The 22969-nt window shown below is 41.8% G+C and overlaps 1 protein-coding gene across 8 annotated transcripts in view; it reads left to right on the top strand.

Annotated features, from left to right (window-relative positions):
- Positions 1-22898, top strand: part of LRRC31 (leucine rich repeat containing 31) — a 29251-nt gene extending 6353 nt beyond the window's left edge. For 2 of the 8 annotated variants that reach the window (XM_021069772.1, XM_021069774.1), the window contains exons 2-9: positions 1847-1985; positions 3711-3878; positions 6399-6566; positions 6777-6944; positions 7728-7892; positions 11008-11175; positions 16817-16984; positions 21590-22897. In XM_021069772.1, coding sequence (XP_020925431.1) covers positions 1847-1985; positions 3711-3878; positions 6399-6566; positions 6777-6944; positions 7728-7892; positions 11008-11175; positions 16817-16984; positions 21590-21921 — 1476 coding nt within the window. In that variant the 3' untranslated portion in view covers positions 21922-22897. Of the gene's footprint in view, positions 1-345; positions 552-1828; positions 1986-3710; positions 3879-6398; positions 6567-6776; positions 6945-7727; positions 7893-11007; positions 11176-16816; positions 16985-21589 lie in introns of all 8 variants that reach the window. The other 6 variants (XM_021069773.1, XM_021069770.1, XM_021069771.1 and 3 more) reach the window with 6 other exon arrangements.

The raw sequence follows: 22969 nt of genomic DNA, 5'->3' as shown, positions 1-22969 counted from the left end.
TTTTAAGCATGAAAAATTTAAAAACACACACACATAATGGGCTTTGGAATAGACTTCTGCATTCACATTCTGGCTCTGCTGCTTACTAAGTAAGTCTTTCTGAGTCTCAGTTTCTATGAAATAGTGTAATTGTGACTCCTTGCACTAAGTTTACACAAAACATCCTGTACTCACTGTCATGTAAGAGGCAGTGCCTCCACATCCCCCAACCACAACAATCCTCGGCTCCACCCCAAGTGAGGACTGCCAGAAAAAAATACATGCAATATTTGCAATATGCTTTTACTAAACAATGATTCCTTGTTTACTTTGTTTAATGGGATGTGCTAATTCTGTTTTTCTCAGCCTGGTAACCCCACCCAAAATAAAATGCCTTGTATCTAACGTACCATAATAAACATCGAAGACCAGAGTGAAGAAATAAATGGTGGGTGGATAATGCTGCCTCCTACTGGTGAAATGTGGCAACACCAACCACCCCAGCTGAGACCTTCAACCTATAGGCGATTTTCTTGAAAATAACAAGCCACCAGACACACTGTGGAGGAGAGGTGGAGTTTTTATTATCCTACCAATATTTTAGCCTAGATTTACTACTACTGTAATGCCACTATATTTTCTTTTTTCTTTTTTTTTTTTTTTGTCTTTTTGTTGTTGTTGCTATTTCTTGGGCCGCTCCCGCGGCATATGGAGGTTCCCAGGCTAGGGATTGAATCGGAGCTGTAGCCACCGGCCTATGCCAGAGCCACAGCAACGCGGGATCCGAGCCGGGTCTGCAACCTACACCACAGCTAACGGCAACGCCGGATCGTTAACCCACTGAGCAAGGGCAGGGACCGAACCTGCAACCTCATGGTTCCTAGTCGGATTCGTTAACCACTGCGCCACGACGGGAACTCCTATATTTTCATTTGCAATGGTACTGATATATTTCTTTTCTGCTGTATGGTTGTATAATTTTTTTTGTCAGGGTAGGTAGAGTATTACCACATATTCAGAACTTATGCTTTCCTTTTGGATTCCGGATACTCTGTGTTTTAAATTGTACCTTTTCACTTACAAAACCTCTTTAAAGTCACTGTCAGCACATGTCTTTTCATTTTTCCTTACAAAAATCTGATGGGTTTCACATGTGTCTTAAATGTTGACATATGCGGTAGGTAAAGCTCTGGTACATAATTGGCATTCCATAAAAGTATAGCTTTATGTTTTTATTATTTGATTTGTTAAGTTTTATCAATAGCATGTGGTGTTATTACAGAGGAACTTGAGGGTGCCACATAACAGGTCCCTTTTAACAAGGACAAAAGAGGCTTCCTGGGTGTATTCTCTGACAGGAGTGGAGAAAGTACATTGCTCTCTCTGGATTTGTCAACTGCAGGGTCTAGGAAATGAGGAGAGGAGTGTTTCACTGTAACCATTTGAGGCTCTTGGGTGGTGATTGACACGTTTCTCCTCCTCCTGCCACTGCCCCCTCTAGTTAAGAGGCCAGTACCTGTGTGCCCCCTCAGCTCCAGTGTCCCATTCACCAATGATGTCTGCGTATCCTTCCAGCAGCACCATCTTAAACTCTGTGCTAACAAGTTCCTCTTTGTCCAGGAACACAAATCTATCTACAGGCAAGAGGCCCAGGTCAACATGAAAGAAAAGCCACTAAGTTCCTCAGGCCCCTTTGCAGGAAAAGGGTCACTGGAGCAGAGACAGGAACAGAAGTCAGTTCTGTCCCCTTCTGAGCTGAGTTTTCACAAGGGACGGGTTCATGGCTGTTGTCCCTCTTCTCACTTGTCTTATTGTGATCACTGTGCATCTTTAATACTGTTGTTCACAGCAAACACTTTATTCTAAGCCTCTCGCTTTAGAAATGAAATTGGAATCCAGGATGGAGGAAAATGAGCAGTTCCTGCAGAAGTGGGGCAAAAAGGCTGTCGACAAGTGTCTAGATCTGAACAACTGCAGACTGACAACAGCAGACGTGAGAGAAACGGGTCTGTATGCACTTGACCTCGCAGGCAAAGCGCTTGGCGCTCTTGGTAGCCAAGGTCTGCAGGATGGCCCAGACCATTCAGGAAGGACAGCAACACTGCTATTTAAAAACAACAACAACAACAAACAGTTAATAGGTTCTTCCTTGAGCTTCAAAGATTTGAGCCGAGTTTAAGATGGAGGTTTATTTGTTTTCCTGAGCAATTTTACCTCTCTACTGATTACCTCCAGCTCCCTCAAAAAACATGTTCCCACATATGATGTGAAGTCATCCATAAGATTGAGCCCTACTGAGAATTCAAGGGTCATCGTGTTGTTATCTGTGGAATGAAAAGGTGCTCACACCTTTTGTACACAGAAGTGCAACTGCTGTTCGCGACTCCTCCGCAGGACTTTGGTTGTGAAGAATTCTCTTCCCAACACCACCTATCACCACCTTTTCAAAAATTCTCTTTTTCTCAGATATCTTAGATCAAATCTTCAATCAAATTAGGTGTGTCTGCCAATAGAAGCATCAAAAGAACTGCATTTTGAGTGAGGGGTCCTTGACTATTTTAATTAGAATCCATACCTTTATATCAGAGACCGATTGCTTAAGAGGGAGCTTAACCATGCCTGTGGTTCTCAAATGCCTATATACACGTCAGAATCTCTTGTAGGACTTGTGGAAAGGTAGGCACTTGAGTCCAACCCAAAGCACTGAATTGAAATTTTTGAGAGTGGGCTCCAGGAATCCTCTTTTTCTCTTTTTCTTTCTTTTTTTTTTTTTTTTTTTTTTTTTTGCCTTCTTCACATATTCAATAGATTTTCATACTTTGTAAAGTTAGGATCATGGTGAACAAGATGAAATTGCTAAAGTCATACAGTAAAAAGAAAACTTTCTTTGTTTTGCTCCCAATCATGTCTTCAGAATTGTGGAAGATTGGGAATTTCTGTTCCTATAACTCTAGATGCTCACCATGAAGCTTCTGACTGTTAAAATGTTGCAACCATTTTAACATTCAAAACAAGTGTTCAAAAAAAGATGCTTTACCCCCTTGACTTTGACATTTCCACTTTCAAGCCTTGTTGCTGCAGGAGATAAAGATGGTCTTTAAGAATTTTTTCATAGAAGTTAACTTCACTTTTAGTGAGCAATGGCAGAGACTCAGAGAGGGTTCTGGTCAAGCTTGGTGCATGTCTAAACTTCCATGTGTTGGCCCATGAAGGTATAGCAGGGGCTTTGTAAGGTGGTGATACCCAGCTGATCAAGATAAAACAGAAAATGTAACGGGTGTCCTCCATCTCAGTGGTCCTGGCCACTCCAGTGGTCCTGGAGTGTTCCCCAGGCCTTCAGCCTGAAGACCCAATAGGATGACAGGGCGACAGATGTCAGAGGGGTTTGCAAAATAAAAGGACCAGTATACACTTATAGTGACAGTGGTATAACAGTCATAGCAGGAGAATTACCAATTCTTCTGCAATAAAGGAGGTTGTATGAAATCTTACAGAAACACTGCTGCATTTTCAAAGTGCAGTTATTTGGCAGAAACAGAAAATGTCCCAAGAAATAGGAAATGTAAATGTCATGATGCCTCCAACCGCATGGCTGAGAGATCCCTGCTTTGTGGAAAGTCAGCACGTCCATCCTCCTTCTATCCTCTTACAGAGCAACAGGCAGTGGATTCTATTTACTACAAATCATAAGTGACATGTGCAAATCTGTCTTTTCTTGTGTTCATTTCCAGTTGCTTTGCTGCCTTCTCTCCCAGACTTGGAAAAATTGGATCTTTCCTGGAATGATTTCATAGGTGGAACTCTGCATTTACTCACCCAGCAAATGCATCTTGTCAGCAAGTTAAAAATCCTGAGGCTGGGTAGTTGCAGACTTACAGTGGATGATGTTCGAGCACTGGGTATGATGAATACTTCCTTTAAAAGAGGGTTTTGCTGGAAGGACCTCTGCAACCCTAACCCTCAAGGGCAAACTCTTGGGTCCCCATGGACAGGATGAGAGCACTGTCTGTACATGATGTGTAGAGCACTTGCATATCTTCTAAAGAACTACGTAGCCTTCATCTAGCATCAGACTAAGGCCTGAGGTAGAGAAGGGAACAGGCTGACCAAGCGTCTGCTCTCTTGGAGTTTGAATGGAGATAGTAATTGTAAAATTTGAGGTCTATTCCCTCATCTGTAAAATAGAGGAGTTGGGATAGATAAGTGCAGTTATCTATCTGCAGATAATAATGAAGTGATTCCAAAATCATACTTCTATCTTCGGTTTTCCGATTCCCATTTTAAAAAAATTGATCAAGGGAGTTCCCTAAGTGGCTCATCCGTTAACAAAACTAGGATCCATAAGGATACAGGTTTGATCCCTGACCTTGCTCAGTGGGTTAAGGATGTGGCGTTAGCATGAGCTATGGTGTAGGTCACAGACATGGTTCAGATCCCAAGTTGCTCTGGCTGTGGTGTAGGCCGGTAGCTGTATCGCCAATCTGACCCCTATCCTGGGAACTTCCATATAGTATAGGTATGGCCCTAAAAGCCAAAAAAAAAAAAGAAAGAAAGAAAGAAAAAAAAAATCAAGATTTTTTCCATTAAAATAATGATTTAAATAGAACTAGAACCTCAATTCAGTTGGTTTATATACTGAACATTTAACAACATAGAACACAGGATAAAATTTGTCATGCTGATAACCCAACTGCTTTATTAGCATGCTTGCTGATTTCAGATGTCATTAATACTTTTTAAGCCTTCTTTTTGTCTGAAGTTTATGATTTTGATCATTTACATCCCTGCAAAGATTTCCATAAAAACAACACAGTTTATACCAAAGTCTTCTCTCTAATCCCTCCCTAGAAGATGGGGGCCAGCTGATGTCCTGCAACTCACCTTTCCTATAACTGAGGAAAAACATTATACATCTCAGAGCTGGCCAGATCCTAGTTCAAATCCTAATCCTACTTCTGTCTTTGTGACCATGGACAAAATTCTTAACCTTTCTGAGCCTCAGTATTATTAGTTCTGAAATAAGAATGATATCTACCTCAAAAATTATTGTGAGGATTTAATAATTTCTTTCTTTTTCCTTTTCTTTTTAAATTTTATTTATTTATTGTCTTTTTAGGGCCGCACCTGCAGCATATGGAAGTTCCCAGGCTAGGGATCGAATTGCAGCTGTAGCCACTGGCCTACACCAAAGCCATAGCAACACCAGATCCAAGCCGCACCTGCGACTTACACCACAGCTCACAGCAGTGCCAGGACATTAACCCACTGAGCAATGCCAGGGATTGAACCTGTGTCCTCATGAATCCTAGCCAGATTTTTTTTTGCTGAGCCATGATGGGAACTCCCTCTTTTTTCTTTTCTTTTTATGGCTGCACCTGCAGCATATGGAAGTTCCCAGGCTAGGGGTCGAATCGGAGCTACAGCTGCTGGCCTATACCACAGCCACAGCAACACCAGATCCTAGCCATGTCTGTGACCTACACCACGGTTCATGGCAACGCTAGATCCTTAACCCTCTGAGGGAGGCCAGGGATCGAACCTGTGTCCTCATGGATGCTAGTCGAGTTCATTAACCACCGAGCCATGACAGGAACTCCACCTGGCAACATTCTTAACTGGTGTTACAATTGACTCCCCACATTGAGAAAGCACATTTTCCATGTGTATGGTTCCCACTCTGTTCTACTCTAAGGCAATGAAAATCATTCTACCCATCAATTCCCCTGTAGTCCTCAGGGGCTTTCCTGTATCAAACACTGTCAGAAATGTCAAGCTCCACCCTCAAGCCTGGGTCACTGTTAGGAGCTGCTAGTGCCTGATGTTCTCTTGCCAGTTCCTCCCTGCAGTGGCTGGTTTCAGTTGTAAGTGATATTCTCGATGTCAAAGTGAGTTCTTCCTCTGTGGAGGCCAGTGCCCTGCTTTGCTTCTACCTCTGACCAAGCTTCCTCTGGCCAAAATATAGAGTGCCTATGTTGATGAATAAGATTATGGGTGATTTAAATCTTCACGTTTTATGTATTTTCCAAGTATTTTACACTTTGACCTCTGGCCAAGAAGCAATGCTGACTCCTAGAGAAGGTGGATAAGAGAAAGTAGATGGCCTTGTAGAAATATTTACTACCACAAAGCAATTTGATAAATCTGATAAATCTACTGACAGGTGGATTTGTTCACAACTTTTGCTTATGAGTATGGCTTCAGAATTCAAAAGGGGCTAGACTTGCTGTTTCTGTACATATAGAAGCTCTCCTGCTGGGAGTGGGCAGGAACTGGATTCTTTTCTCTTCTCTGCTGCTTAGCATCTAGCCAGTACCTGGCCCGCCTTCAGTACTCTGTAAATAGTGGCTGAATTTTTTTGAAATGAATTCCCCACTTGGCAGACTGGAGAACAACCTGATCTTTGGGCCATTTTGTAATAGGAGAAGCACTTAAAGCGCTGCCTGAACTTGAAGAGTTGAATTTATCCTGGAACAGTAAAGTGGGAGGAAATTTGCCTCTAATCCTCCAGATGTTCCAAGAAGGGAGCAAGATACAAACGCTTGAGCTTGTGGACTGTGCCCTCACACCCGAAGATGGGGCGTTTGTGGGTAAGTGGACTTTCTAGGGAAAAAAATGTGAAGATGCCCATGATTGAATAGTTGGGAGTTAACATCGGTTGTGTTCTCCCTCACTTCAAATTGAAAGGGTGGCTCACTATATCACACATCTCATAAAGCTGTACTTTCCTTCCTGCCTGCCCCAACGTTCACACCCTGTATCTCTACTGAGTTGTTCTTCTTCGGATTCCTCCTTTCCAGGTCAGTCGCTGCCTATGCTGCCAAACCTTGAAGTACTTGATCTTTCTATGAATAGAAACATTGCTGGCAGTCTCAACAGTATTGCTCAGGGACTAAAACGTACCTCAGATCTGAAAGTCTTGAAGTTACACTCATGTGGATTATCACAGAAGAGCGTCAGACTACTGGGTGAGTTAGCAATGGTTGACGTTTTTGTATAATTTTATTTTATACGTAATTTCTTATGCTGATAGGAAATGCAATACAATATAAACAGCAGTTACATTGGGGAATAAGATTATGGGTGATTTAAATCTTCATGATTTATTTATTTTCTAAATCTTTTACAGTGAACATATACTTTCATGATTAAAAGAATAACATTTTAAAATCGCCATCTCTGAAAAGGCCAGGATATTTTAGGTTTGAGAGAGATACTAGGCAAAATAAAAGTTTCTGTGCTACTGGAAACTCTCCATTTGTCTCTTACTTTTGGAAACATCAGTATTATTTAATGCTCAGTAGAAGGAAGGAATTGGTCCTGGTGAAAAGAACAGCTTCAGTGGCATCTCTCATTCCGAATTGAAAAGGCGAATTAAATTTTACTCTGATATACAAAATCTCCACATTAAGGAGGAATATGAAATGAAATGGTTTTTATCCCTTCAACTTCTATAGCCTGAATATCCTTCTTCCTGGCAGTCTGAGTAAGTCTAGAGTACTGTGAAAGCACCCATGCTCAAGCATGGTAGGGGAAGAACCATTAGCCTGAGGTTTTTGATCAAAACCATTAGCAATCAAAGGCAGATCACATGAGTGTGTATTTGAAGATGGTAACAAGTGGACAGTTATCCCTCCATCTGGGATTTTGTCAACGTGGTGTACATATTTTCTGTCTCCCTTTTCCACACCTGCCCCTCTCCTGGGACCACCTTGTAATATGTCTGAATGGGCTTCTGACCTTCTTTGTAGATGCTGCTTTTAGACACTTGTGTGAGCTGAGGACACTAGATCTTTCCTGCAACAAGGAGCTGGGTGGAGGGTTTGAGGATGCCCCAGGGCTGGCCACGCTGGAGCACCTGGAGGTGCTGGATCTTCACCAGTGCTCACTGACGGCCCATGACGTGGTATCACTGAGTGAGTAGGTGCTGCAGAGTCCCAGAAGGATGTTTGGAACTTCGGCATGTGTTTGGAAACCCGCAAATTTGACATGTGTTTCTGAAGTTACTGGGAGGATCACATCATAAAAGTTCTGTGAATGTCCCAATATAGTATCTGGCAAATATTAAGTGCCTAGTTAATGTTCACGAATTTAAACTCCTCCTGTACACATCTGTAAAGGATAGATGTGGCACTTGAAGGAGACAAAAACTAAATTTATGTGGCTGTTTAGAAATGACTCTGTTAGTAGCTGTTTAGAAATGACCCGTTAAATGTCACAAAGTATATTACCAACAGGGATAAGGAGAGAAAGCTGGAATGATGGGTGTCGAGACTTTCTGACCAGTGAGTGGTTGTGCCACTTAGATACAAAAGAGGTTCCAGAAAACAAGGGGGTTGTGTGTAAGGGGTGTACATTACAACTTTAGATCACTAGGCTTACTTTCCTACCACAGACATAGTCTTGTGATGTACAGTTGAAGTTCCCCCTAAGAAACAGTAAGCATTGCCTTGAGGGTTTTATTCCAACTGCAGCCACAGTAAACCTTCAAAATACATCCACACTCTGACCATGGCTCACTGTCCAGACTTCTACTACCCTGGTCCAGGCCACTGTCACCTGTCAGGTTATGGCAAGAGTTCAAATGGTTTTCTCGCTCCTCTGTCACTCTGAAGGCATTTTCTTTTCCTCCCTGCCTCATTGGCAACTCTAGCCACACCAACTGTGGTTCCTCACATACACCAGCCAAGCTCTGCTCTCTCTCCAGATCGCGGGCTCCTCCTGGGTGGGGGGTGTGGTTTCCCCCAGCATCTCTCCATTGCTCAAGCACAGGGTCTAGCACATAGTTGGTATCCAGTAAATGTGATTGATTGGATGAATCAATCAACACAAAACAAGAAAAAAAGATTTTTTTAAGTTGTTTTTGAACAATTTGGGGAGGAAGACAGTAAAATAGGTCTTTAAGTCTAAAAACAATCTTTTAGGCCTGCAAAATTATTTCTTAGACTCTTATCCCTCAATTTGGGAAAATGAGAAAAGTTCAAGGATTTCCTGAAGATTTTAAAGTAGCAAAATGATCCCTTTTGGAGCTCCAGGTGGCGATGATGAGGTATCACTGTCCCTTTTATTTATGAGTGTCATCCCTCAGGAGACCTTCCTGTCTTATCAGCTGACCAGATTCCAAATGATGAATTTCCCTTGCTACAACTAAATAACACAAACACCACACCTTGTCTTGTTACTCAGAGGAAGTTTAAAGTGCTAGACTGAACTGTCACCACTGGTACAACAGAGGGATTAGCTTCTTATCTAGATTTGCAGCCACCAAAATGGCCCCCGAAAGGTAGTGGTTCTTTAATAGCTATAGTGAAGTGCGTTGATCTCCTGCTTAATTTTGAAAAGATGGAAATGAAAATACATCTTGTTCATACCTGATGTTGTTAAATGGTTGAACTTTCTTTTATCTGATCAGCCTCAATAGCTCCAAAGAAATAGAATTACAGGTCATCCAACCAACAACTTTTTTTTCTTTTTAGGGCCGCATCTGCAGCATATGGAAGTTCCCGGACTGGTGGTTGAATTGGAGTTGCAGCTGCCAGCCTGTACCATATCCACAGTAATGCCAGATCTGAGCCACATCTACGCCACAGCTCATGGCAGCGCCGGATCCTTAACCCATTGAGGGCGGCCAGGGAACGAACTTGTATCCTAAAGGATACTAGTCTGGAGTTCCCACAGTGGTGCAGAGGAAACGAATCTGACTAGGAACCATGAGGTTGTGGGTTCGATCTCGGGCCTCGCTCAGTGGGTTGAGGATCTGGCATTGTTGTGAGCTGTGGTGTAGTTCGCAGATGTGACTCGGAACCCTGTGTTGCTGTGGCTGTGGTGTAGGCCAGCGGCTACAGCTCCAATTAGACCCCTAGCCTGGGACCTCCATATGCTACAGGTGCGGCCCTGAAAAGCCAAAAAAAAAAAAAAAAAAAAAAAGGATACTGGTCAGATTCTTAACCCACTGAGCCCCGATGGGAACTCCTAGTCAACAACTTTTGATTAGTTGTCCAGTTGTTTGAGGCACAGTGCTATGGGCCAAGGGAAATTCACAGTCAGGAGCTTCCATCTGGTGGGACAGGAATAAACCAAATATAGGGTGAAAAACAAGGCTCTGGGTTAGAAGAGGAATCTGTTGGGATTACAAGTGCCTGCCCTCCTTGTCTTCCCTCCCCCTCCCTTTCTTCTGGTCCTTTCCTCCTTCCACGGATGCTTTCTGATTTCCAGGCTCTGGTGCACACTTTGGGCATAACACAGCTCCTACACACAGAGCTCACCTTCAGGGAGGAAGGGCAGAAAACAAACACATGCACAAATCCTGTAATGGGGGTGCTGGGCAGAAAATACCATAGGGTGGTGTGACCGTGACCAAGGGGTTACTGTGGCTTCAGTGGCCCTGCAAGGCTCTGAGGTTAGCCAGCCCCCGAGAGATCCCAGGACATGGCATTTCCCACACCACAAAGAACTAAGACAAAGGCCTGGAAACAGGAAAAGCAGCAGAAAGATAGTGAAGCAGGATGACTCCTGGCACAGCAGGGGCCATCGGGACCCCACTCCAGAGCTGTTACCAATAGACATGTGTTCCCATTGCTTGGTTTCACTGTCTTTCTAGTACTTCTGACTTACGTTCTGAGAAAAGAATAATATCAAACATTAATTAAGATTTAATGTACACCAGGCACTGTTCCAGGCACTTTACATATATCACGTCGTTTTATCTTCCCATTATCCCTGTGAAATAGTATTGTTATTACTGAGAAAACTGAGCTTCAGGGAAATGAGCTTGTCCAAAATCACACCATTCTTTAGTAACAAATCCAGGGTTAGAACCTAGTTCTCTGCCTCCAAAGCTTTTGCTCTTTACTCTTAGCCCAAGCCGCACATGAGAAAGAGTGGCTGGTGTGTGTGGTGTGAATGGTGGGTAAGGGATGGCAGGGGTCACACTGCAGAGAGCTGTGCTTGCCAATCAAGAAGACTGGGAACCCAACACCCAGCAGACTCTGAGATGCTGCCTAAAACATGTCCCTGTTGATATTTGAACAGCCCAGGTTATCCCTATACTCTCGAAACTTCAAGAATTGAATTTATCTGCCAACAAAAAGATGGGCAGCTCTTCTGAAAACCTACTCGGCAGGCTCCGATTCTTACCAGCACTGAGGTCATTACTGATCAACAACTGTGCCTTGGAAAGTGAGACTTTCACTGCGCTGGGTAAGAGCCTTCCCCAGGTCCCTGCAGGCAGGTACAATTACACCTGAGAGGGGATCCCTCTCTTTCCCTCTAAATGAATTCCACTCTAAGACTCAGCCATGGGCCAAGTTGTGAAGTATCAATTTGTCTTCTTTTCAGGAAATATGCTTTCTTAAAAGTGACCTTCTGAAGGGCCACATGAATGACTCTGGTATTTGTAAGTTGAACGTTTAAAATTCAAGGTGTATACAGTTGGCCCTTCATATCCATGGCCAAATCCATGGATTCAACCAACCACAGACTGAAAATATGCAAAAACTTTTTTAAATTCCAGAAATTTCCAAAAAAGCAAGATTTGAATTTATCTCATAGAGGCAGCTATTTATATAGCATTTAAACTGTATTAATATTATAAGTAATCTAGAGATGATTTAAAATATATAGGAGGATGTATATTATATGCAAATACTATGCCATTTTATATAAGGAACTTGAGCATCTGCAGATTTTGGCATCTCAAACCCAATTCCCCCACAGATACCAAGGGATGACTATATAACCAACCTTGGAGGTCCACATCCATAGTAACTTATAATTTCATTGAGGTCAATATAATTCGGGATTGCTATGAGTCTCAGGGAAAAAGGGAGGCAATTACTGTGAGTCTAGCTGACTGCCTAGCAGACTTCCCAATAGGATTTGCTGTCCTCTTCAGGACTCTGGGTGTACCTAAAGGTCATGGATACAGCCCAGTCTACCTCAAGGGTTTACTAAGTCTGACGTTTCTACCTGTTCTGGGGCAAGAGCATTGTAGGAAGTAGAGGGAGATATTTTGAGGAAGGTGACTTTGCCCAGTTTTCTTAAATATCCCACCCAGGCCTCCAACAGTTTGAGCATATGGTGCTGGGAGTCCTAAGCCCCCTCTAAGTTCACTAGAAAGACTCACGTACACAAAAGAACACAAAACAAGAGTTCCCGTTGTGGCTCAGTGGAAACAAATCCAACTAGTAACCATGAGGTTGCCAGTTCAATCCCTGGCCTTGCTCAGTGGATTAAGGATCCAGCATTGCTGTGAGGTGTGGTGTAGGTTGCAGATGAGGCTCGGATCCTGTGTTGCTGTGGCTGTGGTGTAGACCAGCCTTACAGCTCTGATTTGACCCCTGCCTGAGAACCTCCATATACCATGGGTACGGCCCTCAAAAAAAAAAAAAAAAAAAAAAAAAAAGCCAAAGGACACAAAACAAAATCAGCAAAAGGAAAGGGGCAAGGGGCAAAGGCCAGAGGAAGCCAAGCACAGGCTTCCAAAAATCCTCTTCCAGTAGGGTCTCATAGGATGTGCTTCATTCCTGCAGCACCCTGTGATGATGCATCTGAATTGTTTACCAGGAAGACTCGCCTGAATATTTAAGTCCAGGGTTTTTAGTGGAGACTTAGGACCACCCTCTCCTAAGCAGATACCAAAATTCTAGACTCACAAAGGGAAAGCTAGTGTTCAGCATAAATCATATTATTGGTACACAAACACTGTAGGCACAGTAAATCCCCCTTGTCAGTTAAGGAATGGTGGCAACACTTCCAAATTCCAAGTTTCCAAATATCAGCCAAGGGCCAACAACTCTCTGTTGCATACAAGCACAAGACCAGAGTGGTCAGATTCTGGTGCTTCATGGATAATGAGGAAAACAGTTCTTCTCTCTCATGTTCTCCCAAGGGTTATGTCTCCTGACACTCCCTTAAAAATGAATTGTGGCTTGGGTTGCTGTTGTAGCACAGGTTTGGTCCCTGGTCCAGGAACTTCCTCATGCTGTGGGCGTAGCCAAAAAAAAAAAAAAAAAAAAAGAATTGTACTGTGGTTGTACTATGAACCAGACAGGACTGTTATTAATAAAAATTACAAGTAGCTATTTATTGATATCTGTTAATAAAAATAAGCACACATAATTTACCCCAAATTCTAAGAACTCTGTATTTAGGGTTCTCTTGTCTTCCTTTTCAGCCCAAGTGTTCTGTTCAACCCACATGGACTTGGTCCTTGCTATGTACTGCTCCTAGCCCTTCCCCAGCACTGCTCATCTCATTGGCTACATGTCTGGATGGGGGAAACTAGCAGGAAGTGTACCTTTAAGACCTGGAGGTCTCAATCTGGGGTACCTGGCACCTCCCTTAAGAGAGTCAGTCTATAGTTATGTTTGGGTGCAGGGGCTGTGAACTTCCTAAAACTGATTCCAGTTATTTTGTTGGTGGGGAATGTATGGTGTGTTTTCTGGCTCCAGAGCACCTGGAATCAGACATCTGAAAGCAAATCCTGGCTCTGGCTCTTGTGACCTGAGGTACCTAATATTAATATCTCTGTGCTTTAATTTCCTTGTCTGTAAAATGGAATAATATCATGTCTCATGGGTTTTTTCCTTTTTCTTTTTTTTAGGTTTATCTTTTAAAAATTAATTATTTATTTTTATTACTCAATGAATTTATTACATTTATAGTTGAACAATGATCATCACAATCCAGTTTTATAGTATTTCCATCCCACACCCCTTTGCGCATCCCCTCACCCCCCAACCTCTCTCCTTTGGAAACCATAAGTTTTTCAAAGTCTGTGAATCAGTATCTGTTCTGCAAAGAAGTTTATTGTGTCCTTCTTTTCAGATTCCACATGTAAGTGATAGCATTTGATGTTGGTCTCTCATTGGTTTTTTTTTTTTTTTTTTTTTTGGTCTTTTGTCTTTTTTGTTGTTGTTATTGTTACTATTTCTTGGGCCGCTCCCGCGGCATATGGAGGTTCCCAGGCTAGGGGTTGAATTGGAGCTGTAGCCACCGGCCTACGCCAGAGCCACAGCAACGCGGGATCCGAGCCGCGTCTGCAACCTACACCACAGCTCATGGCAACGCCGGATCATTAACCCACTGAGCAAGGGCAGGGACCGAACCCGCAACCTCATGGTTCCTAGTCGGATTCGTTAACCACTGCGCCACGACGGGAACTCCTCATTGGGTTTTAAGAATCAAATGGGTTAGGAGTTCCCGTTGTGGCTCAGTGGTTAACGAATCCAATTAGGAACCATGAGGTTGCGGGTTCGATCCCTGGCCTTGCTCAGTGGGTTAAGGATCCGGCGTTGCCATGAGCTGTGGTTGCAGACACGGTTCGGATCCCACATTGCTGTGGCAGCTACAGCTCCGATGAGACCCCTAGCCTGGGAACCTCCATAAGCTGCGGGAGCGGCCCAAGAAATGGCAAAAAGACAAAAAAAAAAAAAAAAAAAAGAAGAATCAAATGCGTTAATACATGTAAAGATTTTGGAAAGGTACCTGGCTCGTAGTAAATGCTCAGTAAATGTTAGTTGTTAATGTTACGGGGAGTCTATAAATTTTATTTAAAAAACAAATTTTATCACTATCCAGTTTTTAAAAAGCCAGTGGCTGCTTGAAGCACCTCTGGTAAAATTCAGATTCCTTCATGGGGTCTAACAGGCCCCCGTACCCTCATTTGCTCTCTCCCTTTCTCCCTAATCCCAGCCTCAGCCCCTTCTATTCCTTCCTATCCCCAAGCTCTCTCCTGCCTTTGACCTTCCAGTTCTCTAGATTTCCCTACCTCCCAAGACTTTCTTGGGTAGCTCTGACTGAAAGTCTCTGCAGGTCTCAGTGTGAATGTCCCCTTTTAAGACAACCCCTCACTATTTAAATTAGAAGTATTTGTATCTTCTTTACAGCCTTTAGCAGAATTTATAATTATGTATTTATTTTTCCTTTTCTTCTTCTTTTTTTGGCATACCCCTGGCATACGGAAGTTCCCGGGCCAGGGATCAAATCCATGCTGCAGTTTCAAACTATGGCCACAGCTGCAACACTGACTTCTTAACCCACTGTGCTGGACTGGGGATTGAACCTGCACCAACACAGAGACAACCCCAGATCATTAACCCACAGAACCACAGCAGGAACTCCTGTGTGGTTTTTTTATGTCCATATTTCTCCCAGATTGTAACCTCCTTGAGGACAGGGATTGTGTTTATTCTTTACTGCATATTCAAAGCACATTTTAGGTATTTCTACATATTAATTATAAGAAAAGATAGGCAAGTAGGTAGGTAGATAGATAAATAAACAGATAAACTCATACAAACTTCTCAAAGGAGTCTGGAATCCCAAAAATGGTTAGGTAAATGCGCATTCATGCGCGCGCGCGCGCACACACACACACACACACACACACACACACATTCCCCTGCTCTGGCTAATGTTCAGTTAGGAAAATTCCACAAGAAATAAATTTGGCAACAACATGATATTTCATAAATATACCTCCTAAATGAAAACTGCTGAATATTTTGAAAGAAGACTGTTTTTGATTTTGTCTTCTGCCATCAGAATATGCAATCCTTTTCAATTACAGCCTCACAATCAATAAATCAAGTAGATATTAAATTACATCAGCTGACAAATCTACAGACAGTCCCTGATTAATGATGGTTTGTTTGGCTTGAGAGTTTTTGATGGTATAGAGTAATATACATTTGGTAGAAACCCATATTTGAGTTTTGATCTTCTCCCAGGCTAGTGATATACACGTGGTATGATGTTCTCTCAGGCCTTCGTAGCGGTAAACTTAACAACCATTCTGTAGCCAGACAACCATTCTGGTTTTCACTCTCAGCATAGGATTCAATAAATTACATGAGAATTCAATAAATTACATGAGATATTCAACACTCTATTATAAAACAGGTTTTGTGTCAAATGACTTTGTCCAACTGTGAGCTAATATAATTGTTCTGAGAACATTTAAGTAGATTCGGCAAAGCTGTGATGATTGGAAGTTTAGGTGTAATAAATGCATTTTTTACTTAAGACATTTTCAACTTATTGGGACATAACCCCACAAGTCAAAGATCTGTTTAACTCAATTTGAATTAAGAAGTAAATCAAGAACTGAAAAAAAGAAGCAAGTTGCATATATATTTATCAACATTACTTTTAGAAGAAAAAGTTCAGTTTCTTATTGATGGGGCTTTGTACCATATGAGGAGAAGTGTTCTCATTAGATATTATAAAAATAATATATATTTACCCCTTAAAGATAATATTTTTTAGAAAGAAGGCAGAACGGTTTAAAATGTAGTTAACGACTATGGCTTGTTCAAAAGTTTGATGTTTAATTTTAATATTACAGGAAACTGGGGACTAAGCAGAAAATCTTTGAATTTCCTTTAAAACTCTTTCCAAAAATACATTATTTCCCTTCTTTGTCTCTGGCACAGCAGTTTAAGCAAACACAACTACATTTTGGTGTTTCAGAGCTCTCAGGAGGTTTGACTTTGTCTCTGAATTTCAGCAGTCCCTGAACCAGGACACTCTCTGGAAATCTTGACTAGGTGTGAAAACCGTCCATCTTTTTCTCCCTCTTAAATGTGAAGCGAAGGAAAGAAATCCCATTTGGTAATGAATTCCACCTCATCAAGTTTGACTTTTCTAAAGTTCCAGTATTTCTCCCAAATAAAAATAGACAACATAATAACATGAATGTTAGACAGGAGAAACAGTCTCTACCACTTTCTCCGCCTCAGTGATGGTTATGTTTCCCTAGTCTAGGTTCCTTAAATTCCAGGCTTATGTCCTCTTAAGAAGCCTAAATTGTTACTATTCTCATTGCTCTCAATTTCAGCTGAAGCATCCATTCACCTCCCTGCTCTGGAAATACTCAACCTTTCTTGGAATAAGTGCATTGGTGGCAGCCTGAAGCTGCTCCTGGAAACACTGAAGGTTTCAACGTTCCTTCAAGAGCTGAGGTTGAGCAGCTGTTCCCTGGTGACGGAGGACGTGGCTCTCCTGGGTTTGTATCTATTGGACCCAAAGAGGCCCTGGCACTCAGAGCCCCATGTGCCTGCCCTGCCAGCCCAGGGCCAGGGAAGCGGGGTGGAGAGGCAACTTCCGGGAGAGCTGGCCAAGACAGATGAGGGCAATTCTAAAACCAAAGGATGGGAATTACCGTTGTGGCTTGGTGGGTTATGAACCCGACTAGTATCCATGAGGATTCAGATTCGATCCCTAGCCCTGCTCAGTGGGTTAAGAATCCGGTCTTGCCATGAGCTGTGGTACAGGTTGCAGATGCGGCTCAAATCTGGCATTGCTGTGGCTGTGGCTGTGTGTGCACCAGCAACTCTGATTCGACCTCTAGCCTGGGAACTTTCGTATGCTGCAGGTATGGCCCTAAAAAGAAAAAAGAAAAAACAAAGGAGATGGATGTGGATGGGGTGGGAGTCTCCTCCTGTTCCCCCAACCCACCCATCTATGACAGGTTTATCAGGTAAAGGAATCCTAATCTGGCAAGACTTAAAATGAATTAAAAATGGGATTCTCTTAAATGCCTTTTCTGTGTCTATTACAATGAACACACATTTATTTTTCCTTGAGTTTGTTAATGTGGTGATTAATAGTAATTAATTTTCAAATGTTAAATTGGCCTTACATTCCCAGGATAAACCCCACTTGGTGGTAACATATTATCCTTTTTATATATTTGCTAATATTTTGTAGAGGATGTTTGTGGCTATGTTCATGAGAGAACAAAGTCTAATAGATTTTCTGTGATGTCTTTGGCTTTGGCATCAGGGTAATAATGACCTTATAAATCACTTGGCAGGTGTTCCTGCCTCTTCTATTTCCTGGAAGGATTGTGTAGACTTGGCATTCTTTTTTCCTTAACTGTTTCCTAGAATTTACCATAGAACCTAGGTCTAAGCTTAAAGTTTTCTTTGTGGGAAGATTTCGATTACAAATTCAATTTTAAAACAAATATAGGAGTTCCCATCGTGGCACAGTGGTTAACGAATCTGACTAGGAACCATGAGGTTGCGGGTTTGATCCCTGCCCTTGCTCACTGGGTTAAGGACCTGGCGTTGCCGTGAGCTGTGGTGTAGGTTGAAGACGCAGCTCGGATCCCTCATTGCTGTGGCTCTGGCATAGGCCGGTGGCTACAACTCTGATTAGACCCCTAGCCTGGGAACCTCCATATGCCGTAAGATCGGCCCTAGAAAAGGCAAAAAGACAAAAAATAAATAAATAAATAAATAAAAACAAATATAGGACTATTCAGGTTATCTCTTTCTTCTTGGGTTTTGGCACATTGTGTCTTCCAAAGCATTGGCTCATCTCACCTAGGTTGTTGAATTTGTGGAAATAAAGTTTTTCCCTTAAATCCTTTTCATGTCTGCAGTGACACCCCTCTCTCATTCTTGATATTGGTAGTTTGTATTTCTATCTTTTTTCCCTTGGCTAGTCTGACTAAAAGTATATTCATTTTCTATTGGTATGTAACAAAGTAACATATGGCTTCAAACAATAACTCTTTATTTGCTTACGGTTCTGTAGGTCAGAAGTCCGAATCAGCTTGTCTGGGTTCTACACTTACGGTATCACCGGGCTGAATAAAGGTGTCAGCTGGGCTGAGTTCCCACCAGAAGCCCTGGGGATAAATGCACTTTCAAACCCATTCTTGTTTGCAGAATTCAGCTTCTTGCAGCTATAGGGCTGAGGTTCCTGTTTTCCTGCCAGCTCTGTAACTGGGGGCTGCTCTAACTCCACCAGTGCCACCAGAGGCTGCTCACGTTTCTTGATACCTGGCCCCTCCTCTTCTTCAAGTAGCAACCAGGTGTCAGTGCTTCTCACACTCCTAATCACCCTGACGTCCTCTTTCCTCTTCTACCACCAGCTGCAACAAACTCTGTGTTTAAAGGGCTCCTGTGAGTAGATTAACCCCACCCGGGGAGTCTGGGTTTCTTGCTTTTTCTTTTTAGGGCCACATGTGTGGCATATGGAGGTTCCCAGGCCAGGGGTCAAATCAGAGCTGCAGCTGCTGGTCTGCACCACAGCCACAGCAATGTGGGATCCAAGCTGCATCTGTGACCTAGGCAGCAGCTCTCAGCAACCCCAGAACCTTAACCCACTGAGAAGGGCCCCAGATCAAACCTACATCCTAGTCAGGTTTTAACCCGCTGAGCCACAACGGAAACTCCCAATCTGTGTTTCTTAAACTCAGCTGTGCCACATAATAGAATGCAATCATGGGAACTCATATACACAGCACTAGGAATTAGGCTGGAAATCTTGGGGCAACCTTAGAATTCTAATGATCACAAGAGGCTTATCAATATTATCAATCTTCTCAAAGAATCAGCCTTTCATGTATTTTGTTTTCCAGAATTGGACATCTTTAAAAATATTTAAATTATTTTATTTAAAGTCACTAAAATTTGCTTCTTCAGCTGTTTTATTTTGGTCTGCATCAAATTTTATTAATGATAGTTTCAGCCGTTATATAGTTTTTTTTAAATTTTTACTGCCAGGTTTTTTTTTCCCCCTCAGGCCAAATTTATACTTTTACTTTTTTTTTTTTTTTTTTTTGTCTTTTTGCCTCTTCTAGGGCCGCTCCTGTGGCACATGGAGGTTCCCAGGCTAGGGGTTGAATCGGAGCTGTAGCCACCGGCCTATGCCACAGGCATAGCAATGCGGGATCCGAGCTGCATCTACGACCTACACCACAGCTCACAGCAATGCCACATCCTTAACCCACTGAGCAAGGCCAGGGATCGAACCTGCAACCTCATGGTTCCTAGTCGGATTCATTAACCACTGAGCCACGACAGGAACTCCTATACGTTAACATTTTGTCAAGGGTATTTTTTCCTTCTTTCAGATTTTAGTCAATAACAAGTATTACTATGTGTGGTTTTAAGCATTGCCACTTTGATTTTTTTTATTATTTCTAACAGAAACTTTAAGAATTTGTTAATCACTAGTAGTTTGTGTTTTATTCTTTCACAAATAACAGCATTAATTTTTTTTCATATAATAAACTATAAAAAAATAGTATTTCCATGGCCTGTGAGACTATTACCCAGATTAAAAATATATAATGAATATAAATATAATAGACTACCCACATAAATGGAAAATTCAAACAGTATAGGAAAGGTGAAGCAGTGTCTGGGATTTGCTTTAAAATACTGAAAAACAGGAATTCCCTGGTAGCCTAGCAGGTTAAGGATTGTCACTGCTGTGGCACAGGTTTGATCCCTGGCTTGGGAACTTCCACATGCCCCAGGTTCTCAGCCAAACAAATCAAAAAAATAAAAATAAAAATAAAAATAAAAAGCTGAAACACAAACAAAAAGTAGGGGGAAGAGACTGGATGAGACTGCAATGAAAACAGTGTTCAAGCTGAATAATGGGAAAAGGGGGGTTCACACTCTTGTCTACTTTTTTTATATGTTTTAAAATGCCTGTAATAGGAAACTTTCTAAAGAGAAAAGGCCAAGTTTTGAGAATATGGTGAGTAATGTTTACATACTGAGAGACAGAAAAGACAGGAATGAAAGATATGCACGTGGTGGGACCAAATGCAGCTTTGGAGTTCTGACTGGGATGATGAAAATGATAGGGACAAGCATCTGGATGTATGAGCAGTGAAAGACCTGGGCACATTTAGTCCTAAAGGGGGGGACATTTGAGGGGACCTGACCTTTGTCCAACCCTGCAGGACTGGCACATGGAAGGAACAGAGGTTTCCAGCAGGTGGAGGTTCACAGTGCAGTAAAGTCAGATGGGACCCTGAGGCACGGCTCCCTCCCCTGCGGGGACAGCCTGAAAGGGGCTTCCTGCAGAATCCTGCTAGTCCCCAGTAGAAAAGTTGTGAAAGGGATTCTTCTCAATCATCCATCTGGAGGATGAATGAGGAAACCGCCAAGTTCCCTTCCAACTTTGAGACTACTCATCTCATCTCTGTAATCCCTTCCTATTTTTGGTTAAAAAGGGAAGCACATCCTGTCTGCTTTGGCTGTGTCTGCTTTGGCTGTCTCTCCCAGCTCCTTTTCTTAGCTGCATCATTAACTGTTATTTATTAAGAAGCATTTTAGTCCTGTGATATGTGATATTCAAAGGGGAAATTGACTCGTATTAGAGGTGCATTAGAAATTATCCAAGTATATTTTGCCCATGGAAAGTGCTCAATTGCCTAACTGTTGAATGAAAAATGACTGAATAAGCAATGAATAATTAAACAGTGAGAAGACTATTTACAAATGAATGGTCCTGGGTTAAAGCTAGTGAGCTCATATTTGATTAGAGAAAGTCTGCGATAAAAGCTGGGAATCCAGTGGAACAGAGAGCAGGAACTTGCCAAAAAAAGATATTCTTTGGGTTGGGATTTTGAAAGAGGAAGAAAAAAATCCATTTTTCAAGCTGTATATGGGATGCAGAGAGGAAATGTGTTGCTATTTTCAGATATCTTGAATAAAACTGCTAGCTAACATTTTATTACAAAGAACCAATCTTGTCATTACTAATCCTGGAGCTACTGTCCTATATTATGGGAAGTGGGACACAGTCACGTTAGAAAATATTCTTAGATTTTAGCATTTAGAGTGATTTTGTTTTTCAGCATCAGTAATCCAGGCAGGTCACCTGGCCAAGCTTCAGAACCTCGACCTGAGCTATAATGACAGCATCTGTGATGCAGGATGGGCCACCCTCTGCCAAAACCTGTGGCTCCTCAAAGAGCTAACAGAACTGGATGTTAGCCTTCGGCCATCAACTTTTCGGGATTGCAGACAATGGTTTAGACACTTGTTATGTGCTGTGACCAAACTTCCCAAGATCACTGAGATAGGAATGAGGAGGTGGGTCCTCCCAGCTTCACAGGAAGAAGAACTCGAATGCTTTGGCCAAAATCACAGAAACAGCATTCACTTTGACCACAGTGGGTTTCAGTAAAATGACTTCCTGAGGCTTAGCTAAGCTACACTCCATCCTAAAGGGGAGGCAAAGAACATGAATGACTCCCGGTGCAGGCAAAGGACTACCAACTTCTGAGCTGTTTAATGGGATTTATGTTACAAGAGTTTGGTAAATATATGTACACAATAAACTAATAAGAGCATGTCTGAATTCTCCATCCTATGAAACAAGGATGACATTTTTGGATAGATTTTCATTTGTTTTGGTATAGTTAGTTCACTTACTGTTTAGAAGACTTGACAAAAATGTTTAGATTCTGGTGAGGCATCTCCTTTTTTTTCCCCTGGAATTTTCTCCTCTCTTTTCCTAAATGCTAAATGTTTTAAATATAAGGGTGTTTATGAATGTGTGTGAAATTCTAATGTGAAAAGCACTAACTGCTTGAATATTTTCTTGTTATCTTTATTATTATATGTATCTTAATGTGGTCTACTTACATTTTTATCAGAAAGTATTCCCTTCAGTAGTTTATTATGTTATGTTCTCTTGTCTTTTATCTCAGATATAAACCATACTAATAATAGTCATGGACATATAATTCTTAATTAAGTGTGGTCAAAAATTCAAAACCCAGTTTCAAAAACATAGCTTATTAAAATATCTTATCACTAAAATAAACAAATTAACATATTACCTCTGAGCATTTCTTTGGCATGAAATTTGCCGCATAAACCCTATTTAATTCAATAATTAAAGTTTTCATGTTGCTCTAAGAGATTTTTGGATTTTTTTTTTTTGTTTTCTCTTATTAAAGCATAAAATTCATTGCATGGCAAGTGTCTGCTAACACATTCCTATTCTGATATGCTCTAGTCACATTATATTTTACTTTTTTCTTGCTACACTAATAATTCATATTGCAATCATTGCTTAAAAGATATGTAGAATTTGAAATCAATACGTCTCCTAAAGAAAGAGTCATCAGGAGATCCTGTCATGGCTCAGTGGTTAACGAATCCAACTAGGAACCATGAGGTTGCAGGTTCTATCCCTGGCCTTGCTCAGTGGGTTAAGGATGTGGCAT

This window comes from Sus scrofa, chromosome 13, assembly GCF_000003025.6.
Source record: "Sus scrofa isolate TJ Tabasco breed Duroc chromosome 13, Sscrofa11.1, whole genome shotgun sequence".
NCBI classification, from domain to species: domain Eukaryota; kingdom Metazoa; phylum Chordata; class Mammalia; order Artiodactyla; family Suidae; genus Sus; species Sus scrofa.
This window is presented reverse-complemented; position numbering and strand designations above follow the sequence as displayed.